At 30.2% G+C, this 19,870-nt stretch overlaps 1 protein-coding gene across 6 annotated transcripts in view; it reads left to right on the top strand.

Moving 5' to 3' along the window:
• pps (protein partner of snf) overlaps positions 1–19,870 on the top strand; it is a 153,774-nt gene that overhangs the window by 100,396 nt on the left and 33,508 nt on the right. For all 6 annotated transcript variants that reach the window (XM_043049286.3, XM_043049290.3, XM_043049287.3 and 3 more), the window contains 3 exons: positions 4,423–4,539; positions 9,792–9,902; positions 16,120–16,445. In XM_043049286.3, the coding sequence (XP_042905220.1) occupies positions 4,423–4,539; positions 9,792–9,902; positions 16,120–16,445 (554 nt within the window). The remainder of the gene's footprint in view (positions 1–4,422; positions 4,540–9,791; positions 9,903–16,119; positions 16,446–19,870) is intronic.

The raw sequence follows: 19,870 nt of genomic DNA, 5'->3' as shown, positions 1-19,870 counted from the left end.
TTCTCGTGAGTTTAAAATCCAACGTCGCGATTCGTTATCACGCAGTTGTAATATCAGATATCGTTTTTCGTATTTGTACGCTATTTAAAAATTACTCACTGCGATTCGTATTCACGTGATCTAAAAATTATGTATCGTGATTCTTATTTACGCGATTTAAAAATTCAATATCGCAATTTGTATTTTCGTGTTTTTAAAATCCAACAGCTCGATTCATATTCACGGGATTTTAAAATCCAAAATCGCGATTCATATTCACTCGATTTTAAAATCCAAAAACGCGATTCATATTCACGCGATTTTAAAATCCAATATCGTTATTTGTATTCACGCGATTTTAAAATCCAATATCGTGATTTGTATTTTCGTGTTTTTAAAATCCAACAGCACAATTCATATTTCAAAATCGCATGAATATGAATCGCGATTTTGAAATCCAAAATCGCGATTCATATTCATGCGATTTTAAAATCGAATATCAAGATTCATATTCACACGATTTTAAAACCCAATATCGCGATTCTTGAAAGAAGTAGAAGTAAGCTTTCTCTTGAATTAGTTACTGAACGATGTGATATATTTTTCATTAGTAAGTAATTTAATAGTTGCGCCTTCCTATAATTGCTTAATTTTTTTAAATATATTAGTGGTCAAAATTTTAAAATTATATTTAAGAAAAATTTAAAGTTAACTGTCTAAATGCTTCTGCCACTTTAAATATTGAATAAAAATGTCCCAGCATAGTTAAAAGTTGCTTTTATAAATCTCAGTATCATATAGAGCACCCCCCCCCCTCCTCCTAGTGACCTGCGTTGTAAAGGTTCAGCTTTTTTTTTTGTCCACTTTAATGTCTGGTGTTGCAATTCGTTTTCGCGTGATTCAAAAATCGCACTCGCAATTCCCATTAAAGCAATTCAAAAATCTAATATCGCGATTTGTACTTAAGCGGTTTTTTAGCGCAATTAGTTTTTCCGCGAGTTTAAAATCCAATGTCGCTGTTCGTATTCACGCATTTTGCGATATCAAACATCGATTTTGTAATATCAAACATCGATTTTCGTATTTACACTCGATTTGAAAACTACTCGTTGCAGTTCATATTCACGTGACCATGTCAAGTGCGTATGATCGATGCTACTGAAATAAAGTTAATTCAAGTATGAGTGGTTAATTAAAAAAGTCAAAGTGACCAAAATTGTTACTAAGAATCTATCAGAAGGTATTGAGGTGAAAGTTGGCAACTGTTTCAATTTAAAATGGTTGACTGGTAATAAATTTAAAATGATAATCAAGCCGCAACATCCAATAATTGATTAATTTTCTTAAATAGAAAAGTGGTCGAAATTTCAAAATTATATTTCAGAACAATTTAAATTTCACTGTCTAAATGCTTCTGCCACTTTAAATATTGAATAAAAGTCTCCCGGCAGAGTTGTTTTTAAATATCTAATTGATATCACAGTATTATATAGAACATTCCCCCCTACCCCGTCTTCTGCCCGAATCTTTGCTTATTCAGAGATTGTATACCTAGCTTAAAATAAGCCTTAATGCAAAATTCAAACCTGACGTTTATATGCATCATGAATTTTATTCTCGACTTGATGCCAATCACCCTTGTTTTGTTTTTTTTTACTTAGATCACTTTCCGAAACCAAGAGAGAGAGCAATGGAAGTCTTATTTTTCAGTACTGCTATTATCGACTAACATTTATCGTCAAAATATTTTAGTTTAAAATGTTAAATTTTAGTCTATCTTTAACTAAAATTTAAGTCCTTGAGAATTTTATAATAAGTCTTAAAAAGTCCTTGAAAAGTACTTGAATTTTATTTTTATAGTAGAGCATGAACCCTGTGAATGTTAATTGTTACTGTGACTCAGATTTCACTGCTAACAGGGATGACAGACTATCAGTAGGTGGTATAATATTGTTTTTAGATAAAACTCCGATATTCTGGAAAACTTTCAAACAAAAATGTGTGAGTCTATCTACAATGGAATCAGAATATGTGAATTTAACTGACGCTACCTAAGAAGTAATGTGGATTAAGCTTATAATAGATGAGTGTGAAGAATTAAATTTAAAAGACCTAAATTTAAGTGATTGTATTATATTTAGTGACAATCAATCTGCATTTGATTTTTCTCAGTCACCTTTTGAAAATAGTCGAACGAAACACATCGGCGTAAGGTATCATTTTAAATTTAATTTTTGATAAATTTTTTGCTGTTAAACAAGTTAGGAGAAAGTTTAACTTAGCGGACATTTTTACAAAACTTTTAACTAAGTTAGAAGTTGAAAAATTTTGTTCAAAAGTATTTGTGAAAGTTTAATCTTTTGGATGGTTTCAGGAATGAAACAACTGTAGTATTAGTTTAAGGAAATAGAATATTTCTTTAGTTTATTGAAGATTTTGATAAACTGTATATGTGTATTTTTTTGTAAAAGTTGAAGGCATGAGAGGGGGCCGCATGTTAGACAAATAGAGGCTAAAAGGTATGAGGTTCGATTTACGGTCATCGATCTCATGTATTCAACTTGCGTCGGTAACGCCATGGTCTGCGGGGATTGGCCTGTTTATTTTCATTTGATGTTGGTTGTTCTTGCATGGAACATGACGTCACCTGCTATCTGTATTTAAGCTTCTGTTGAAGCAGATCATTTGGGTGTTCTTTATTTTCTTTTCGTCGTTCTGTTTGTGACATTTTTTTATTACTAATGTTTTTAAATAAACTCATTTCTTCAGAAACTTCGTTTCTTTTTTTTTTCTTTTTTTTTTGAGTTGTTGACATACATATATGATATTTTGAAAAACTCTCGGATGTCACATACATCGTTTTGCGCTCATCGTCATTAGTCTATGGCTTAAATCAGATTTCTGATGCTTTGCCAGTAATGAAAGTTGTGTATCGGCTTGCTGATATATGCGTTAAATCGATATGTCGCGATACATCAATTTATAGCCCAGTCCTAATTGTAACCTAGCTGTGTAATTTTAATTAGTTATACCCAGGCTGAAAGTAAGGCAGTGAAGAGAAAAAACTTATATTAAAACCTTTTTATTTTTAGCTGGTTTTCTTGAAGAGTAAAATAAGCACTTACTTATTTCTCAGGTGAAAAAAAAAAAGTCCTTTTGTTGCACAGAAATAATGTCATAAAAATTTGCATTGTGCATTGAAACGTATAAGTGGTGTACCTGCAAGTGTTGTTCCACAACTTTCCGGTTACTAAATAACATGTATATCAACAACAAAAACCATTTGAGAAGGAAACAAAATATAATGCCTTCAGTCCTCTTATGAAAAAAAGTGAGTTAGACAAAGGCCGATAACTTAAAACCAATCTTTTGAGAAGAACTATAAACATCTTTATTTTGTTCTGCTGAAACACAACAATAAGGTGGTGATCTGGTGTGGGAAAGAGGCCACACTCTCTACAACCCCGTGGACATATTGCTTAATCAAAGAAACTGGTTTATGGAAGACTACATATTCCCAACATCAAGAAAAAACTGGCCAATTTGTAGACTCCATATTCAAAAGGAATGATGTGCAGGATATTATAGTTATTCCATGAGAAGGCTGATGAGTTTTAATTGCACCATCCTTCCCAGCCACCTGGGGGGTAGGTGGGAAAAGGAAGGAGCTCCCTTTAACGGAGAAGTAACAATACAAAAATCGAAAGCCCCGTGTGAAGCGCAGGCAGCCCTTACATAGTAAAATGCTATAAATAAGTTACACTTAGAAAAAATTAGAAGTTACGTTTAAATAAGCAGCAAAAAATAAAAGTTAAAGTTTTTTAATATTTTAGATAGTTACGGTTCAGAAACAATAAAAAATGTGGAATTAAAATATCTCATGCGCATAGATCACAAGAGCCGACACACCTGCTATTCTACACATTGAGGGAAGCAACATTCCAGTCCACCTCCATAAGGGAAAGTGTAGAAAATACCAAATTAACTCTGGGGACTATATAAATTTTGAGATCTAAAAATAGTGAGTGTCCCAATGTCACACCTTTATATAAATGTAATAACTGTTAAGAAAAATTTTGGTAGTCAAGGATATTTTAATTTTCTGTAAAACAAGCTGTAATGAAATGTTTTATTTGCCAGTTTTTACTTTTTTCCTTCTTAATTTATATCTAAATTTCTTTTCTTGATCAAGTTCTTTTCATGATAAGAATGTCAAATTACATAAAATTTACCATGTTTTCATTCGTAAAAAACATTTCTTTCAAACATTAGTACATATAAACAACATGTATTAAATTCATTATTTTTAATATATGATCTTATAAAAAATTACTAACCCATTTTTAGGGAGACAAAACATTGATTTGTAGGAAAAAAAATTTTGTACTATTTTTTTCAACTCTTGAACTATATGCATTGAAATATTTATGTTTTCTATTTTAGGGTTTGTTTAGAAAAATCCTGCGAGGAGAGATATCTCCTGATCAAGTAGTACATATGTCTGCTACTGAACTTGCATCAGTGGAATTATCTAAGTGGAGAGAACAAGAAATGCAACATGTATTCTGCCATCACTTCTTTTTAATTTCAAACTTAGCTTATAGTCATAAAAGGAGTCTGTGGAGTAGAATATTTTTTTCGGTATTAAATAAGTCACAAAAAAGATGTTTTTAAAGTATTGAATCTGACAATTGTAAGCTAACTGACAACAAGGTGTAGATATTACCTGATTGCCAACTTTACAGATTGTACTACTCATGTTGAGAGCTATTCTATTTTAACTCAATGTTTCCAACTTAAGCACTATATTTGTGTTATACCCTTCGATTTTTAGAGTAATTTAAGGACTGACCATAATTTTTTTAAGTAGTTCTCATGTATGAAAAAATTATTGTGTTTAGTTTGTCAGTAAGTAAATTTTACTTCAAACCAAGCGCAGAGACTTTGCAGACCATATAGTGCAGAGGTCTCTAAACTTTCCTGAAATCTCTGAAATATCAATAATTAAAAAATTATTATGAAAAGAATATTACTAATCTGTATTTAGTAGGGGTACTTTACAGAGCTTAACGTAGTTAGCACTTAAAATATATGACAAATACTCTATTTAAATTGAAAAATATGTTTTATTCTCCTCTGCAGTTCTTCTTTATTGTAATTACTTTTATTTAAAATATTGCATGTTTTTATTTTAATATTTTGTGATAATGTTTATTTTGCAACTTAATGCTAAAAATCATTTGAAATATATTTTGTTTTCATTCGTAATCTTTTCTGTTGATTAGCTTATATTTTCATCCATCATTTGCAAACTATATAATATATTAACATTATGTAAATTTATTATTCATTATACATTCAATTTTCCAAAAAAAAAATAGTAGTAATTTCTTGAGATCTAAACTTGAGTTCTTTTGAACAGAATTTCAAAGTGCAGTAGAGAACCATTTATCTGGCATCCAGAAAACCAGGGGAAATTTTTGCTTTTTTTTCCCCGCCCTCTTAAACTAGAACGATTATGAGAAAAAGCGGAAATTTAACTCATCCTTGAAGTTGAGTAAAGGAAAATGTGGTGGAAGGGGGGAATTTTTCTCCCCAATTGCCCAGGGAAGCATCATTTCTTCCGTGACCTTGAAGATCTTTAGATCGAGAGGGGGCAGGGAGGGGACGAATGTTTTATTTTCTCCTGTATGTCAGAAAGAATTGTTTTTCTGATAAGCTGCCGTCAATCAAACTCAAAGGAGTGGCATGCTGATTTCGTTTTCTCTTTGTTTTACAAGGACAGGAGGTGAGGAAAATGCACTGCACATGCATGTAAGTGAACAGAAGATAAAGAAGAAAAATATATCTGCATACTTTACTAAGAAAGAATAAAATGGAAATACGAAAACGATTAAAATACATCTACTTTTTATTCAATAATAAAGTAGGAAAATACTTAAGCTGAATTAAATCATTTAAGAAATACTCAGAATTTTGTAATTATAATTTACAGGGTTTCAGCGCACCTGGAAAGTCATGTATTTCAGTATTGAACAAAATTTGTCATGAAAAGTCATGATTTTTACTATTTTTAAAAAAAAATCATGGCAGGTCATGAATTTAGGTCTCCCAGTGTTGCAAGTGCTCCGCCGATCTGCGCCAATTGTGGAAACCTGCGCCTACATGCTCCAAATTGAAGTAGTAGGCTTAAATTGCACCGATCTGCACCAAAAGGGATATTTCCCCCTGGGTATCGCCAAGTCACAATTTTGCGGCAACCCAGCTACTGCCATGTGTGGGGTTGCTCTGGATTCATTGTGAAGGATTCTTGCACTCTCATGTGCAACTCTGCTTCATTTTGCATGATATTCTCAATTTCAGGTTTCATTTTCCATTCTCTGAAATGAAACCGAAACTTCCCTCGAGTTTTCGGGGACCAACTAAACATTGCTATATTTTAATAGCAAAAGAAAATTTTATTTCTCTTGTTAATTTTATAGTTATTGAAGTGCCATCATCTTTGTCAATGGCAAGCTAATGGCCTTCTTGCTCTATTCTATTTATAGAATAATACCCATGGTCTTACTTGGGGACCATTCACTAAGTACATATAATCATGTTGATCCTCAGAGCAGTTAAGAATCACAAAGCTTAAAACCTCAAAATTTCCATCTCCCTTTTATTCATTTAACTTTATAAAGATAAGAACTAATTGAGTTTCTTAAACATAAATTTTTATCTGAGGGACCATCCACTAATTGCATATTGCTTTTAAACATTTATTTTACTTTATTACTTTTTTTACCTATTGCATTTTATTATTGTGTTATTACTTTCAAAATTTTCAGTGCTCTTATTTTGATTTAGGAAAAAACTTAATAATATTTAGAGGCAAGGTTTTAAATAAGTATGAAGAAAGGGGCTTTCAGAATTTTTAAAGCAGCAAAAAAATCTTATGTTTTTTAGATTTGTCATTTAAAAATTCTTTAATTCATCTCTTAATGATTTGATTTAAAACAATTGATGTAAAAAATTTTCATTATCACTGATTTGTTAAATATTATAAGTGTAGGGACAATATAATAATTTACTTATGACAAAAATTTTTTTAGCTTCAATACTCATTGTATTTGCATTTAAAATTTATTTAATTTTATTAATCATTTCACTTATGAAATACTTGAATTTAAAAAATTAGGGACCATTCACTAGTTTACATTTGTAATATAAATTTATTAAAATTTGCTTAATTCTTTACATATTTTTATAAAATCAGTATGATCAATATTAATCTTGTTAATGTTTTGTTGAATGTACTATTACAAATAACATTTATTTAATTTTAAGAAAAATACACTCGATAACCTTAAATAATAGTTAAATTAAGTAGAATTTTTAATTACCTTTTGCAGAATTAAATAAAGTAATTATTAGTTTAAAAAATAGTATGAGCCACTCAATATTGAATTTATTTAAATTGGTTTTGGCAAAAGCTCCTTTTTAAGAAATATTTTGGCTACATTAAATAAATTTTTAGGTTTTTTTCAAACTGAGACTCCATTGATTCACTTGCTGTATGATGAAATGGTGTCTCTTGTTTAAGCATTGTTAGGGCGTTTTTTTAAAAGAGTTCTGCTCTTCTTAGTTTGAATGGAAAGGACTTAAAATCTTTGGATGTAGAAAACGCAGAAATTTGCCAAAATTCAAGATTAATAGATGTTGGACTAGATACCACAAATGCGATGAAATCCTTATCTTCTTCAGAAAAAAATTCTATGTATTTAGGTGCCAGGTCTATGGCATGTGCAAACAAGTTATTAAAAGTATTGCCTCTTGAAAATAGGTTACTGTACCATCTTAAAGTGTTGCATCCTGTAATGAGAATAGAAGACACTTCTATTAAGTCAATAAGATATCTGGCAGCAGTAACCCCATTCATTATAAACCCAGAAGAGGTATCTTTGCTACTGTTATGTGGAGAACCAAAAGGTTATTCTTCTGACTCAAATGAATATGCACCAATTGATGTGTTTTGGAACTATTTTGTGACTTGTGAATTGATGTGTTTTTGTGTGTACTTGCTGGATGCAATCATAAATTCATGTTTTGATCTTTTTTCTTTGCTTTTGTAATTAATACAACTTTCTCGCAGTTTTTGAAATTCTGATATTATTACAAATACATAAAAGGGGAATCATGCATTTGAGTTTTAAATTTTTTTTATCCTCTCAATTTGTGTGAATACCATCCTAAATACATGTGGTATTTCAATCATTTTATCAGCAAATATTCTATTTTTTTCAGTGTTTTATAAAAATCCCTATATTGTTTTATATATTATTATTACAACATGCAAAATCCAATTTGTGCATTTATTAGTCACTCTTTTCTGCAAAGATACCGCTGTTTTTTTTCCACCAACTTTTTCACAGTTATCGCTACTGATATCCACTTGGTTTTTTTTAGAATCTGTTGTGTTCATACGATATTATTAAGAAAAGCGAAATTTGAATCACGAATGATTTAGCTAAATGGATTGAAGAACAACGAGAAAAAGGACTCCCAGTATCTACAATTAAAATTCGTCTACAAGCTAAATTAATTCCTAACCAGCTGGACATTCAGAATTTTAAAGGCAGCCCAAGTTGGTGCTATCATTTTATGAAAAGGAAAAAAATATCTGTAAAAACAGGGACCACTGCTGGGCAAAAACTTCCAGAAAATTGGGAAGAGAAAAAGATGACTTCTTGAAGTTCGTCAAAAACCTCATTGATGTGGAAAAATTTTCTCCTTCTCAAATTATAAACTTGGATGAAACACCTTTGACATTTGATTGCCCTGCTAGCAGAACTTTTGACACAGCAGGAACAAAGAATGTTCCGATAATTACTACTGGGAAAGAGAAAAAATCGTTTGTGTGCGTATTAGCCTGTACAACAGGGGGGAAAAGACTAAGTCCGTTGATCATCTTTAAGAGAAAAACATTAACAAAAGACAATTCCCCCCCACACACACACACACACATAATCCTGAAAGCAAGCGAAAAAGATTGGATGTGCGAAGAAATAATGATAGATTGGTTGGATATGGTGTGGAGGAGGCGGCCTGGTGCTTTTTTTCAAAGCAAAGGTTTGCTTCTAATGGACTCGATGACTTCTCACCTTTTAGTGTCTGCCGATAATTACTGTAATATTTTTTCGTTCATTGTCATATATTTCAGTTTTTAAAATCTCTTTTTTTTTGTGATGATGATGTGCAAAGTGCAAAAAAGAAGGAATGTATTTTTTTCAATACGTATATTCTTTTATGAATGCATAAAATTGGTAGTAACTATTTATCTTGAAAAAAATAATAAAAATTAGGTCCGAGAAACTACAGTGGAAAACAAAATTTCAGATAATTTCTTTTTTCAGCGATCAAGTGTCTGAGTGTGGATGAATCAAGAGTTTGATCAATTGTAATTTTTAATAATTCGGAGCAGTTCTAGGGTTTTTCTATGCCTGACTGATCAAACTAATTTGCAATTATATTATAGGCTTATTTTGTGTCCAAAATGAAAAAAATTTCATCTTCATTTTTTTTCTCATCTTCATTTACTGAATAACTTTTTAAGCTAATGATTGTATATTTATCTTCTCTGTTTTAGCTGAAATATGCTGATTATTCAGTAAATTTATGTGATTAAATCAGGTATAAAAATGTATATTGTTGTTCAAAAATGTTCAATTCTCAAAATATAGGTAATACCCATCTCAATGGCAATTATTTTAGTTTGCAAAAATACTTTGTTATTCTTGACATTCATTTGTATTTTATTTATATTTTCTTAGCATTTAGATATGATAAAACGAGTTCAGTTAGAACAACAGAAGTCTGGAAGTCTTTTAAAGAAAACTCATAAAGGAGAGGTTGAGATTGAAGATGATATAACCATTATTGAGGTAAAAAATGCTTGTATGGTATTGTGTTTTATAGTATGAAAATTGAAATTTTAAATTACCAAATAAATGCATACCATTTTATTTTCATATTTAAAGGGGTTGCATTAATCTCTTTGAATTATAATAATATTTATAAATGATTTTAACCACCAATACATATTAATTAGTAAAACAAATATAAAAATACATAATAGTTTTTCTAAATGAGTATCAACTTTGCAAAAATATAAAATTATTTTCAAGTATGATTATTTTTCTGTAATTTTTTTACTACTGCATGGAAAATTCGGAAAGAGTTAAAGTTGACAGGAATGTAAATAATTCGAAACAGACATTAGGCTCTTAAATATGGGTCAAATACAATAGTCAATACATACATTTACAAATACAATTATGAAAATTGATTTACCTTGCTCTGACTGGCATAAAATCTCGAAATTTAATGATCTGTGCTTTATTTTTAAGGAGTTAAATGGATTTATAGTTTTTTTTTATTATAATTTTTTTTTTTTACCTAATCGGAAAAAGAGATTTAACAAAAATCTGGAGCTTTGTATCTAAAAAAGAAAGCATTCAAGTTTAGTTTCTGATATAGTCAAGTTTAACACACTGTTTGTGCAATGCTTTTTTTGCAGATGAAAATAGCAATGTCTCATAGCATTGTCAACGGCAATGTGTCGATGCATTAGTATCTGACAGAATTTTTTTTTATTGTTCAAAAGAAAATGGCATAATAAAAATCTAGCTTTGTTTTTACTGGCTTCTTTGTGTGTTTCTCAAGGAATTCCAGAATTGATTACACTTATATCTATTTTTTATACTGCACTTGTGTAAAAACTGGTTAAATAAAACTTTCAATGCTTTAAATAACCTTTCAAAGATGGCTGGTTAACAGTTGTACCCTAAGCTTTTCTTGTTATAAAATATTTCTTATGTATCAGAGGCAAATATAATTTTTTTGTGAGACCACATTTGTTTTTTCTTCAACATGGCCGGTACACACAAATTAATTGCGGAGGAATAAATTTTTTAATATATATATGTATACATACAACTCATTGATAACAAGACTGTAGGAATCAAGATGTTTCGCTTTTTTAACTACCTGCTTTACCAGCGGTTCCCAAAAGGTTTATATAGATACAGATCAGCTGCTGGCAATTCAAATGTGCTTACTTGAAGAAATTTTAAGTTTTATCCATTGAATTGAAATTCTTATAAACAGCTGAGTGAATTTAAGAAATGATTTATTGATTTGAATTTTTATGAAATATGCAATTTTTACTGTGATGATACTATTTAAAAGAAAGTGTTAGGAATTGAAAAATAGCTATACTACCGATAAATTTTTACCATGCATTTTTAATTAGAATGTTCAGGTTTTGCCATTTTTCATTTTCTGTTCAGTTTACAAAGGGCTCATCCAATAATTTATTTTTGTAAATGTCAAATGATATTATCTGGCATTCGGTGTTAAACTATACCACAGTTAAACCTTGCTATAGTGAACCATTTACGAACCCAACAATATGTCCACTATAAACGAGCAATTAAAAAAAAATTTAATAATTGTAGCATATAACAGTTATATTATTGAAAAAAGTAATTGCAATATAAAATTATTTGTTTAAAAAAAATAAGCTAATTAAATAGACAATAAATCAAAAATTAAAGACAAAACTACTTACTTAGCTAAAAAGTGGCTTTATTTTATGAAAGAAATTAGTGATTTTTGATTGAAGGTAATTTGATTTTAAGTAAAATTCTATCTACTATCAGCAAAGAATTTAGGATTTTCTGTAGAGAAAAAAAAATTTGAAATATTTATTGCTGACTTTACTGAAATAGATGGTGCTCAAATTTCATTTTCTTTAAACTTCTTAATAAGTTTTCTGCCTTAACTTCTTTCTTTTGTTTAATTTCAGAAAAAATGTCATCATTGGTAGGGGTATCAAAAGTGCACACTTCATCCTCACAATATTCAAATTGCTCTTTAACATTCCTAAAGAAAATACTTTGCCATGTTTTTCTAGCCACAGAATTATTGGTAAAATATCTTCACCATCTTAGTCTTCCACAGTGGAGTCTTTTTCTTCTAAATCCTTTGAAAGATCTGTGTTTCAGAAACAGCTGCAGATTGTTGTTGGTATCACTTTTCTCTTTGATTTTACCAACAAAACGATTGCTCAAGAAGAGAGATGTTGTGTTCTGTGTTGTTCTCTTTGTTGTTTTTTAAAATACGTAAACCTATTTATATCCTGTAAGGGGACTTAAGGCTATAAATAATGCCCAGTTGTTAGTAGACGTCGTATTTGGGGGATGAAAATGAGCTTAGTGCACTTAAGACTTCCTAAATGGAGTGGCTTGTGCAATTGTCAACTAGAACAATTTTACGTCTTTCTTTTGACAAATCTCTGTCCCACTGTCGATTTTCTTCTAAAAAAATTGTAAGTCATCCATGCTTCCTGATTAGCCTTATAGTTTACTGGCAGTTTTTTAAAATTCTTAAAGTACTTAGATTTTTGAGAGTTATCTATGATAATTAGTTTAGACTTTTCTGAGTTGTACATGTTTACACATGCAAGAACTGTTATTCTCACTTTAGAGAGTTTCTTATTAGTGCATTTTTTCCCTTTAAATTTTAATAATTAATTGGTTGTCATTTTGTAAAATAGTCCAGCTTCATCAGCATTAAAAATGTCTTTTTCTTCATAATTCTGTATAATATCCTGCCACACTTTGGCTTTCCACTTTTCTATATCCATTGGAAAAACATTTATTTCTTCCCTAGCAAATTCTTTTATTGTAATTTTTGTTTTTCAAATCTATCCAGCCATCCACTGAAGCACAAATTTTTCAGCAAACTCATTTGCTTTAGTTTGAAGCATAGTCAGAAGGAGGGGAAAGCAGGCGTCACGGAGATTTCTAACCCGCTGAATAATGAACCATTTTAATATAGCATCGTCTATGTTTTCTCTTTTAGCACATTGTAGTTTGTTTTTTTTTTTGTTGAAGAAACCATATTTTTTTTGTGTGCGGCAAAAATCGGACTGTGTTTCTTTTCCAAATGTTTAAAACTGCAGGTTTTAAGAGGAAAAATTCCTTATACAGTGCCAATTGATTAGTTTCATCTCTAATACATTTGATAATTTTTATTTTGTCCTCAATCAAAAATGCTTTCCTTCTTATAGAATTCGCCATTTTATTGCTTTAGAAAAAACAAATCTTCATGTCTCAAATCGATAAAGTAAGAATATGAAGAGAACAGTTGTAAAACAAGCTTTAATTTTTCCTCTTCTTGATTTTCAAGAGGGATGTGTAAAGAATAGACACTTGTAAAGATAAGAGGGTTCCAAGAACAAAGTAGGGGATCAGGTAACGAATTGTAAAACAAGCTTGGTGGAAAGAAAAGAAGAGTGATTTATTCCTATTTCTGGGAAGGAGGGGCATGAAAAATAAAATTCAGCAAACACCTTACAGCAGTGTTTCCCAAAGTGTGGTACAAGTACCCCCAGGGGTACGGGAACAGTTTAGCAGGGGTACGCGTTCTTATGCGAAATATCTTGCAACAAACGAAAATTACAAAAAATTTTATTTAAAAACAAAGCTAGCCATGAAAATTTACGATTACCTATTTTTCTATTGGATATTTTTTGCAGAGTTAACAGTTAATAATTAGTGGTGTCAACAGCCAGTTGTGATTTTTACTTTTTGTGCGATTTTTCATAGTAAAAAATTCATTCATTTTTTTATTAGGGGTACTCAGTGTTACGAAAAATTTAGAAAGGGTACACAAAAGTCATAAGTTTGGGAAACACTGCCTTACAGGAACATCTTGCAGTTCCCAAGTTTTAATTCAATGCTGCCCCAAATGCTCAAATCTTTAAGCAAAATAGACCTCACAATTACAAAGTATATGTCGTGATGTCTCTTCTTCAAGATGACAACCTCGACAAAGAGAATTAGATTAAATTCCCATTATGCATAGGTGTCTCCTGAGGAAGCAATGTCCAGTAAGAAAACCAATGATCTTCCTCAAACTGTTTCTATTTAGCTTTTAAAGCTCTAAAGCTCTTTTTGATGTCACTAGGACTGTCATGATTCAGCTCCTTGGCTTGTCTCTGACCGCCAGCGACACGCCATTGATCATGGGCAATTTTGCTATAGAGCTTAAATATAGATACCCTAAAAAATATGGGAGAAATTCCCAATGCAGGTTCAGGGCCCCAGAAAATTGCACTGGAGCTAGCCAGTGCTGCTTCATCAGCTAGCTCATTTTCAAGAATACCCATATGTCCAGGTACCCAATGCAGGCATACACTGGGCTCACCTGTGGGCTTACCATGTGCCTGCCATTTAGTTACCCAGTGAGGGGTATCCACTGAGCACCATTTGGAGGCGGCAGGCATTACCCCTGTCATTTCATTAATCTTAGCGTTAATTTATTTCTGATAAAATTTGCTGAAGTTAAACTTATTTTTGGTTCAAATTTAATATATTACTAAATTTAACACTTTCATATTCTTTTAAAGTTGTTTTTGCATTTTTCTTTTTTAAAACCAGAACAATGATTAGAATAAAATTTCTAAGCCTGGCTTTCGAAGATATTAATATTTATAAGAAAAGGGTGAGGCATATTCGCAGCAACGGGCGTTAAATCGCGAAACCTAGAAAGCCCTCTTCTATGTATGTTGTATCACGTTTTCTTTGATCTTTTTGTTATAAACATGTAGTTTTTTTTATTTTGTCTCATGCCGTCTATCAATAAACATGCTGTTTGTGTGTTCTGGTGATTATTATTAGTTCCACTGCGTAGTTACGGCCTCTCAAAAATTAAACTGCAAAAGACCATAACATAATTCTTCAAAACAATTTTTTATAAAACTAAAATTTGTTTATTAAGGAATCTAAAAGTTAAATTTTTGTTTTTGTTTTTTTTTTGTTCGAATTCCATGGGAATAATTAATGTGCTACAGCGAGTGATAAATGAAATCCCCTTGGGTAGTTAATATTACCTTTTTTATTTAATATAAGGTGATTTCGATTTTCAATGTTAAATTTTGCTATTTCATTCTTAATATCAATTTTGTCGACTAAGTAATGGTTTTACTGTTGTATTCTTTTCTGTCACCTTACAATTTGTTTTAAATGTTACATTTGTACTAAAAAATATCTTTTTATAATTTTATAAATGTTTTAATACTATTTTAAGTATACAAATTTTGATTTAAGAATGCTTAATTTGAGTCTTGAAAAAAAAAATTGTTTTTAAAATACGTTTTTAAAATTAAAAAGAAAAAAAACTACCCATACATTTTTCTGTTTATTGTAAGGAATAACATTGATTTGAGTTAAAGTGTGAAATTTTATTTAAATAATACTATTCTTTTCTTATATTATACTATAATTTATTTCATGTGAAGGTTAGAGCAGAGTAAATTAATGCTTGTTACATGATTTTGTATCACAATTTTTTTAATGTACCGAATTTCTATTGAAGAGAAATTAAAATGACTAAAAGGTATTTTTTATTATATTTAAATTATATTATTGATGGCTTTATAACTAAATATACTACCTAAATACTGTATATTTAGCATAAAAAAGTAGCATTAGTAAAAACCATAATGTGAAATTGTATTTAAGTAATTTATAACAGCATTCAAGGAGTTGCAACGAATCCAAAATACAACGATGAAAGAGTTAAGTTTGTGACATCATAAAACATGTCGCAGAACATCCTCAGCAATAGAACAACCTTATATGTCTACTAATCTTACAGTTTGACTGTATATGGTGTTCCTACAAGAACAGTAAAATTCAAATTGCAGTTATATATTGTTTCTTTTTAATTTAGTGTCGAATTTTTTATGTAATAAAATAATTATGTATAGAAAAACACATCTGGTAAATGTATTAATAATAATAAACTGGTGTTGTCTTCGCAAATTTATGTCCCTTCTTTGCTTGCATATTTGCATTTTTTTTTTTAAATTATAAAGCACAAAACTTCTCCTACTACTGTACTAATATCAGTTATAAAAGAAATTTTAATTCATTCTGAACTTTTATTTCTTTATTGAGGGCAACAATAACTCAACAATTTGCTTTCTTTTATTATCTTCAATTTTATTGCATGCTTTTTACTTCTTCATTCAATTACTTTCTTAATATTTTGTAGTTATATAAATTCTTAAATTCTTTCATTATTTTGCAGCAAGATGTTTTAAAACCTGTTCCAAAAAGTGACACCGATGAAAGTTTTGACATTGATAAAGAACAAGAAGACTCTACTAATGATACGACTCAACTACATCGTTCTCATTTGTTTGATTTGAATTGCAAAATATGCACTGGCAAAGTTGCACCACCTCCTGATGAGAATATTCCAAAGAAAGTTCGCATTGCTCACTCAATATCTGTTGATGCTAGCTCTCCTAATACAACTGATTTAGTATCTCGAGTCGTTGAAAGAAAATCTTCCATTTCAAGTACTGGAGATGATTCTTTGGACCAAGAACCTACTTCAACTGTATCTTTTGGGTATAAACCTTCTGTATACTTCTTAATTGTGGTTGCATAGTGAAATAATTTTAAGAAATTCAGATTTAATGAAACTAGTGAGAAAAGTTTTTACTATAATGTGCATATTCAAGAAGTACATGATTCACTCATGCTCAAACTCATAACTTCTAAAATATTTTGGCTGTAATACTTCTAAATATAGATAAGTCATAGTCTTCTAAATATAGATAAAATATTTAAAGTTGAAAGTTGTTTGATATTTTGAAATTTTATGTAAATAATTTTGGTAAACTTTATTTAATAAAATATAAATTAATGCTCACCTTAAGGTTAAATTTCAATTGTTAGTTTTTCTTTAAGAAATAAGATCAATTAGTATCTAAAAACTTAGTTAATAAAGTTAATAGTCACATTTTAGTAATTTAGAATAAATTAGCCTTGAAATTAATATTGTTGTTTTTTTTAATTACTTTACTTAGACTTTATTTTAGTAAATTTGTAAGGTGTAAAAAAATGTTCGAATAATGAAGATATTGAAGTGAAATCATTGAAAGACTCTTTATGAGGGAGGAATTTTTAATGATTTTTGTTAAGAGCATCTACTACCATTCAAATAAAAATAAACATTCTTTTTTGAATGGAAGAAGGTGTGGAGTGAAATTCTGATTTCTTCAGTAAATGAAATAACAATTGAACAACTAGAATGATTTTCAATGTAATGATAAAATCTTAATGCATTATCAGGGCCCGACTTTGCCTAATTGGGACCCAGGGCAAAAGCTTCTTTGGGGACTCCCTCTACTTCAGTAATGAAGAACTGAACCTTATTCAGGTTTTTAAATTTTTCACCTCATTATATATAACAAGAAAATTGACTAAAACCTAAAAGAGATATTAACCTCGTATGCCCCTGCTTAGTCAAGCTCTGTGCATTCTACTGTCACTTATGTGATGTGCTCACTTAATGTATCTCAATTAAGTTGTTATATTGCTCACTTGATCATTAATACTGATACACAAAAACATCCTTTCTTAAAAATAAACATGAATTTTTTTGATACATTCTGATTTTCCATTCTTGTGTGAATCATTAATGTTTACAAAATTTCTGATTTTTATTCTTTAAAAAAATATCTTCTAACAATATCATCTACTGCTTTTCACTTAGCTCTCTCTTTATCGTTAACTACAAATTATTGAAGTAAAATAAACTAATCTGAGTTTTGTTATTATCATCTTTAAAAATAAGCTTTATATTAGGATAAAATAACTTAGAATGTGTGGGCAACATTAAAACACTATTTATTTAGCATAATTTAAAAATTTCATGATTGGAATAAAATCCTTAGATAATGTAGATGCATTTAATTTTTAACTTGGAATTACCCTGCTGTTGGAGAGCTGAAGGTTGTGAGTTAGATCCTTGCAGCTAATTAGACAACCGGCATGTATAAGCAGCCAGACACTTGTTAAATCGGTCATGGCTGAAAATTCCCTCATTTATTGTGTGTAACATTAGAGACGAGAGCACCAACTCAGGCACTGACCAGATCATCTAACCCTGGTCAAAATTATTTGGTATTCCTGCCATGGCTGTTAAAAAATAAAGCCCTGAAAAACGGGGCTATGTGCTTGCCAATTGCTGGAGTCTCTTGCTTGCCAATCACATGATAGTCTCATATAAAAAACAATGAAACTGGATCTGTTTGCTTTAAAACAGAAAACCGATGTACACTTATGTTATTCTATGGGAAAATTGTGCTTGGCTAGGAACTTGCTCAAGTAGCACACCAAGTAAAAGGTTAAATGGGATAAAAACAATTATACTCTTAGAACTTTAATTTTCTTGTCAGTTATTTGGGTGCCAAAGCCCCTAAAAATTCCTGTCTGGCATCAAACATGTTAGTCAGTATTTAACATGAAACCAAAAAAGCTTTTATACTATTTTCCACTTCATAGCATGCTGGGACCTGAAAATTAATCCTTGCTCTTGGAAATTTTGCATTTTTGTGGAACCTTGCTCTTGAATATTTTTTACATCTCTTCACAAAAAAAAACCTCTGAGTCTAAAATATGTTAACAGTTCCCAGTACTGTTTTATTTGGTCTGAAAACATAAAATTGGTAATAAAACTAAAGTAAAATTGGCATATTGAAATATAAGTATATCTTTCAAAAATTAATGCTTACGAGATGAATTATTAAAAAAAGTGTGTAATTTTTACCTGTTTTTAGATACAATTTCAGCACTATCCCTCTTTATATTTATTTCTGTTTGCAAATTTGCTTTTTGGGTTACATTCGTAAATAAATATTATTTCAGCGTTTTTATGCTTTTAAACTCCTGATCAGTTGTGGATTTATCCTCTGATATTTTTTACTCATTTTCATCACTATCTCCGGGAACAAGCATTAAATCAGAATTTGAAGGAATTGAAAAGTAATGTGATGTGTGTTGCATTCGATATGCACATCATTCACTTCAGAAAATTTTCAATCATGCAATTTTATTCTGAGCTACCAATGTTCCCAGCGAATACAGAGAAGCCTGTTTTTTAAACTCATTTGTAAAGCATTTTAATCAACGCTGCAGAAATCAAATTCCAGAATATTTATTTTTGATTAAGAAGCGTCTTGCAGGTCACCTGAATCCAGAAAAAGAAAGATTTTTAACAAGTTGTTCAGTGTAATGTTCTATAAATGATTGGATTAATCTAAGATTCAGAAGTTAAAGTTTGCTGGAAAAATATTCTTGCAAATTCTACAGTTTAAGCTCCCATATCTGCTTTAACCACCTCTCCTATGCTTTGTGCAGCCCATTATCTTCCTGATTTTGACTGTAGGGGAAAATACCCTCTCACAAACAAAAGGACAATAAGATAGAATAAAAAGAATGTCAGAAAAGCTTCAAACAGCTAATAAACAAGTCTATCTCTCCTTTTTTTTAATCATTGTTCATTGTTTAGTTGTATACAATATATAATTATCAAAAAGTCATTGATGTACTACTTTTTTTAAAAAGGATTTTTTTCTAGAAAAAATCACACCACCTGGTTCGGGTACACGTGTTAACTTTATGGGAAATTTCAAAACACTGGAATTTTAGTGAAGAGTAGCAGACATTTTTATTTTATATGGCAATTTAAAAAAATTATGCATATAATTTACATGTGATGTACAAGGCTGCACTCAAGGAAAGGAGAGTGGGAACAATAATTGTCCTGAGACCCAGGACAGCTGAGTTCCCGACCTAAATTATTGCCAAAACCATTGAGTGTATCAGCGTTTTTTTAAAAGAAAATTTCAGAGAATTTCTTTAAATCTGTATAAAAACTAAAATTTTGTATAAAAGGTCTTCAAAAATTCTATAGTAAATGAAAATAAGGATTTTTGTGCTTTACGGATAGGGTCTGCAACAAATCTTGTCTTGGGGCCCGTAAAACC

Source organism: Parasteatoda tepidariorum, chromosome 11 (genome assembly GCF_982258835.1).
Source record: "Parasteatoda tepidariorum strain Cologne lab strain chromosome 11, Ptep-v5.0, whole genome shotgun sequence".
NCBI classification, from domain to species: Eukaryota; Metazoa; Arthropoda; class Arachnida; order Araneae; family Theridiidae; genus Parasteatoda; species Parasteatoda tepidariorum.
Note: the sequence above shows the minus strand (reverse complement) of the source record. Positions and strands in the feature narration are given on the sequence as shown.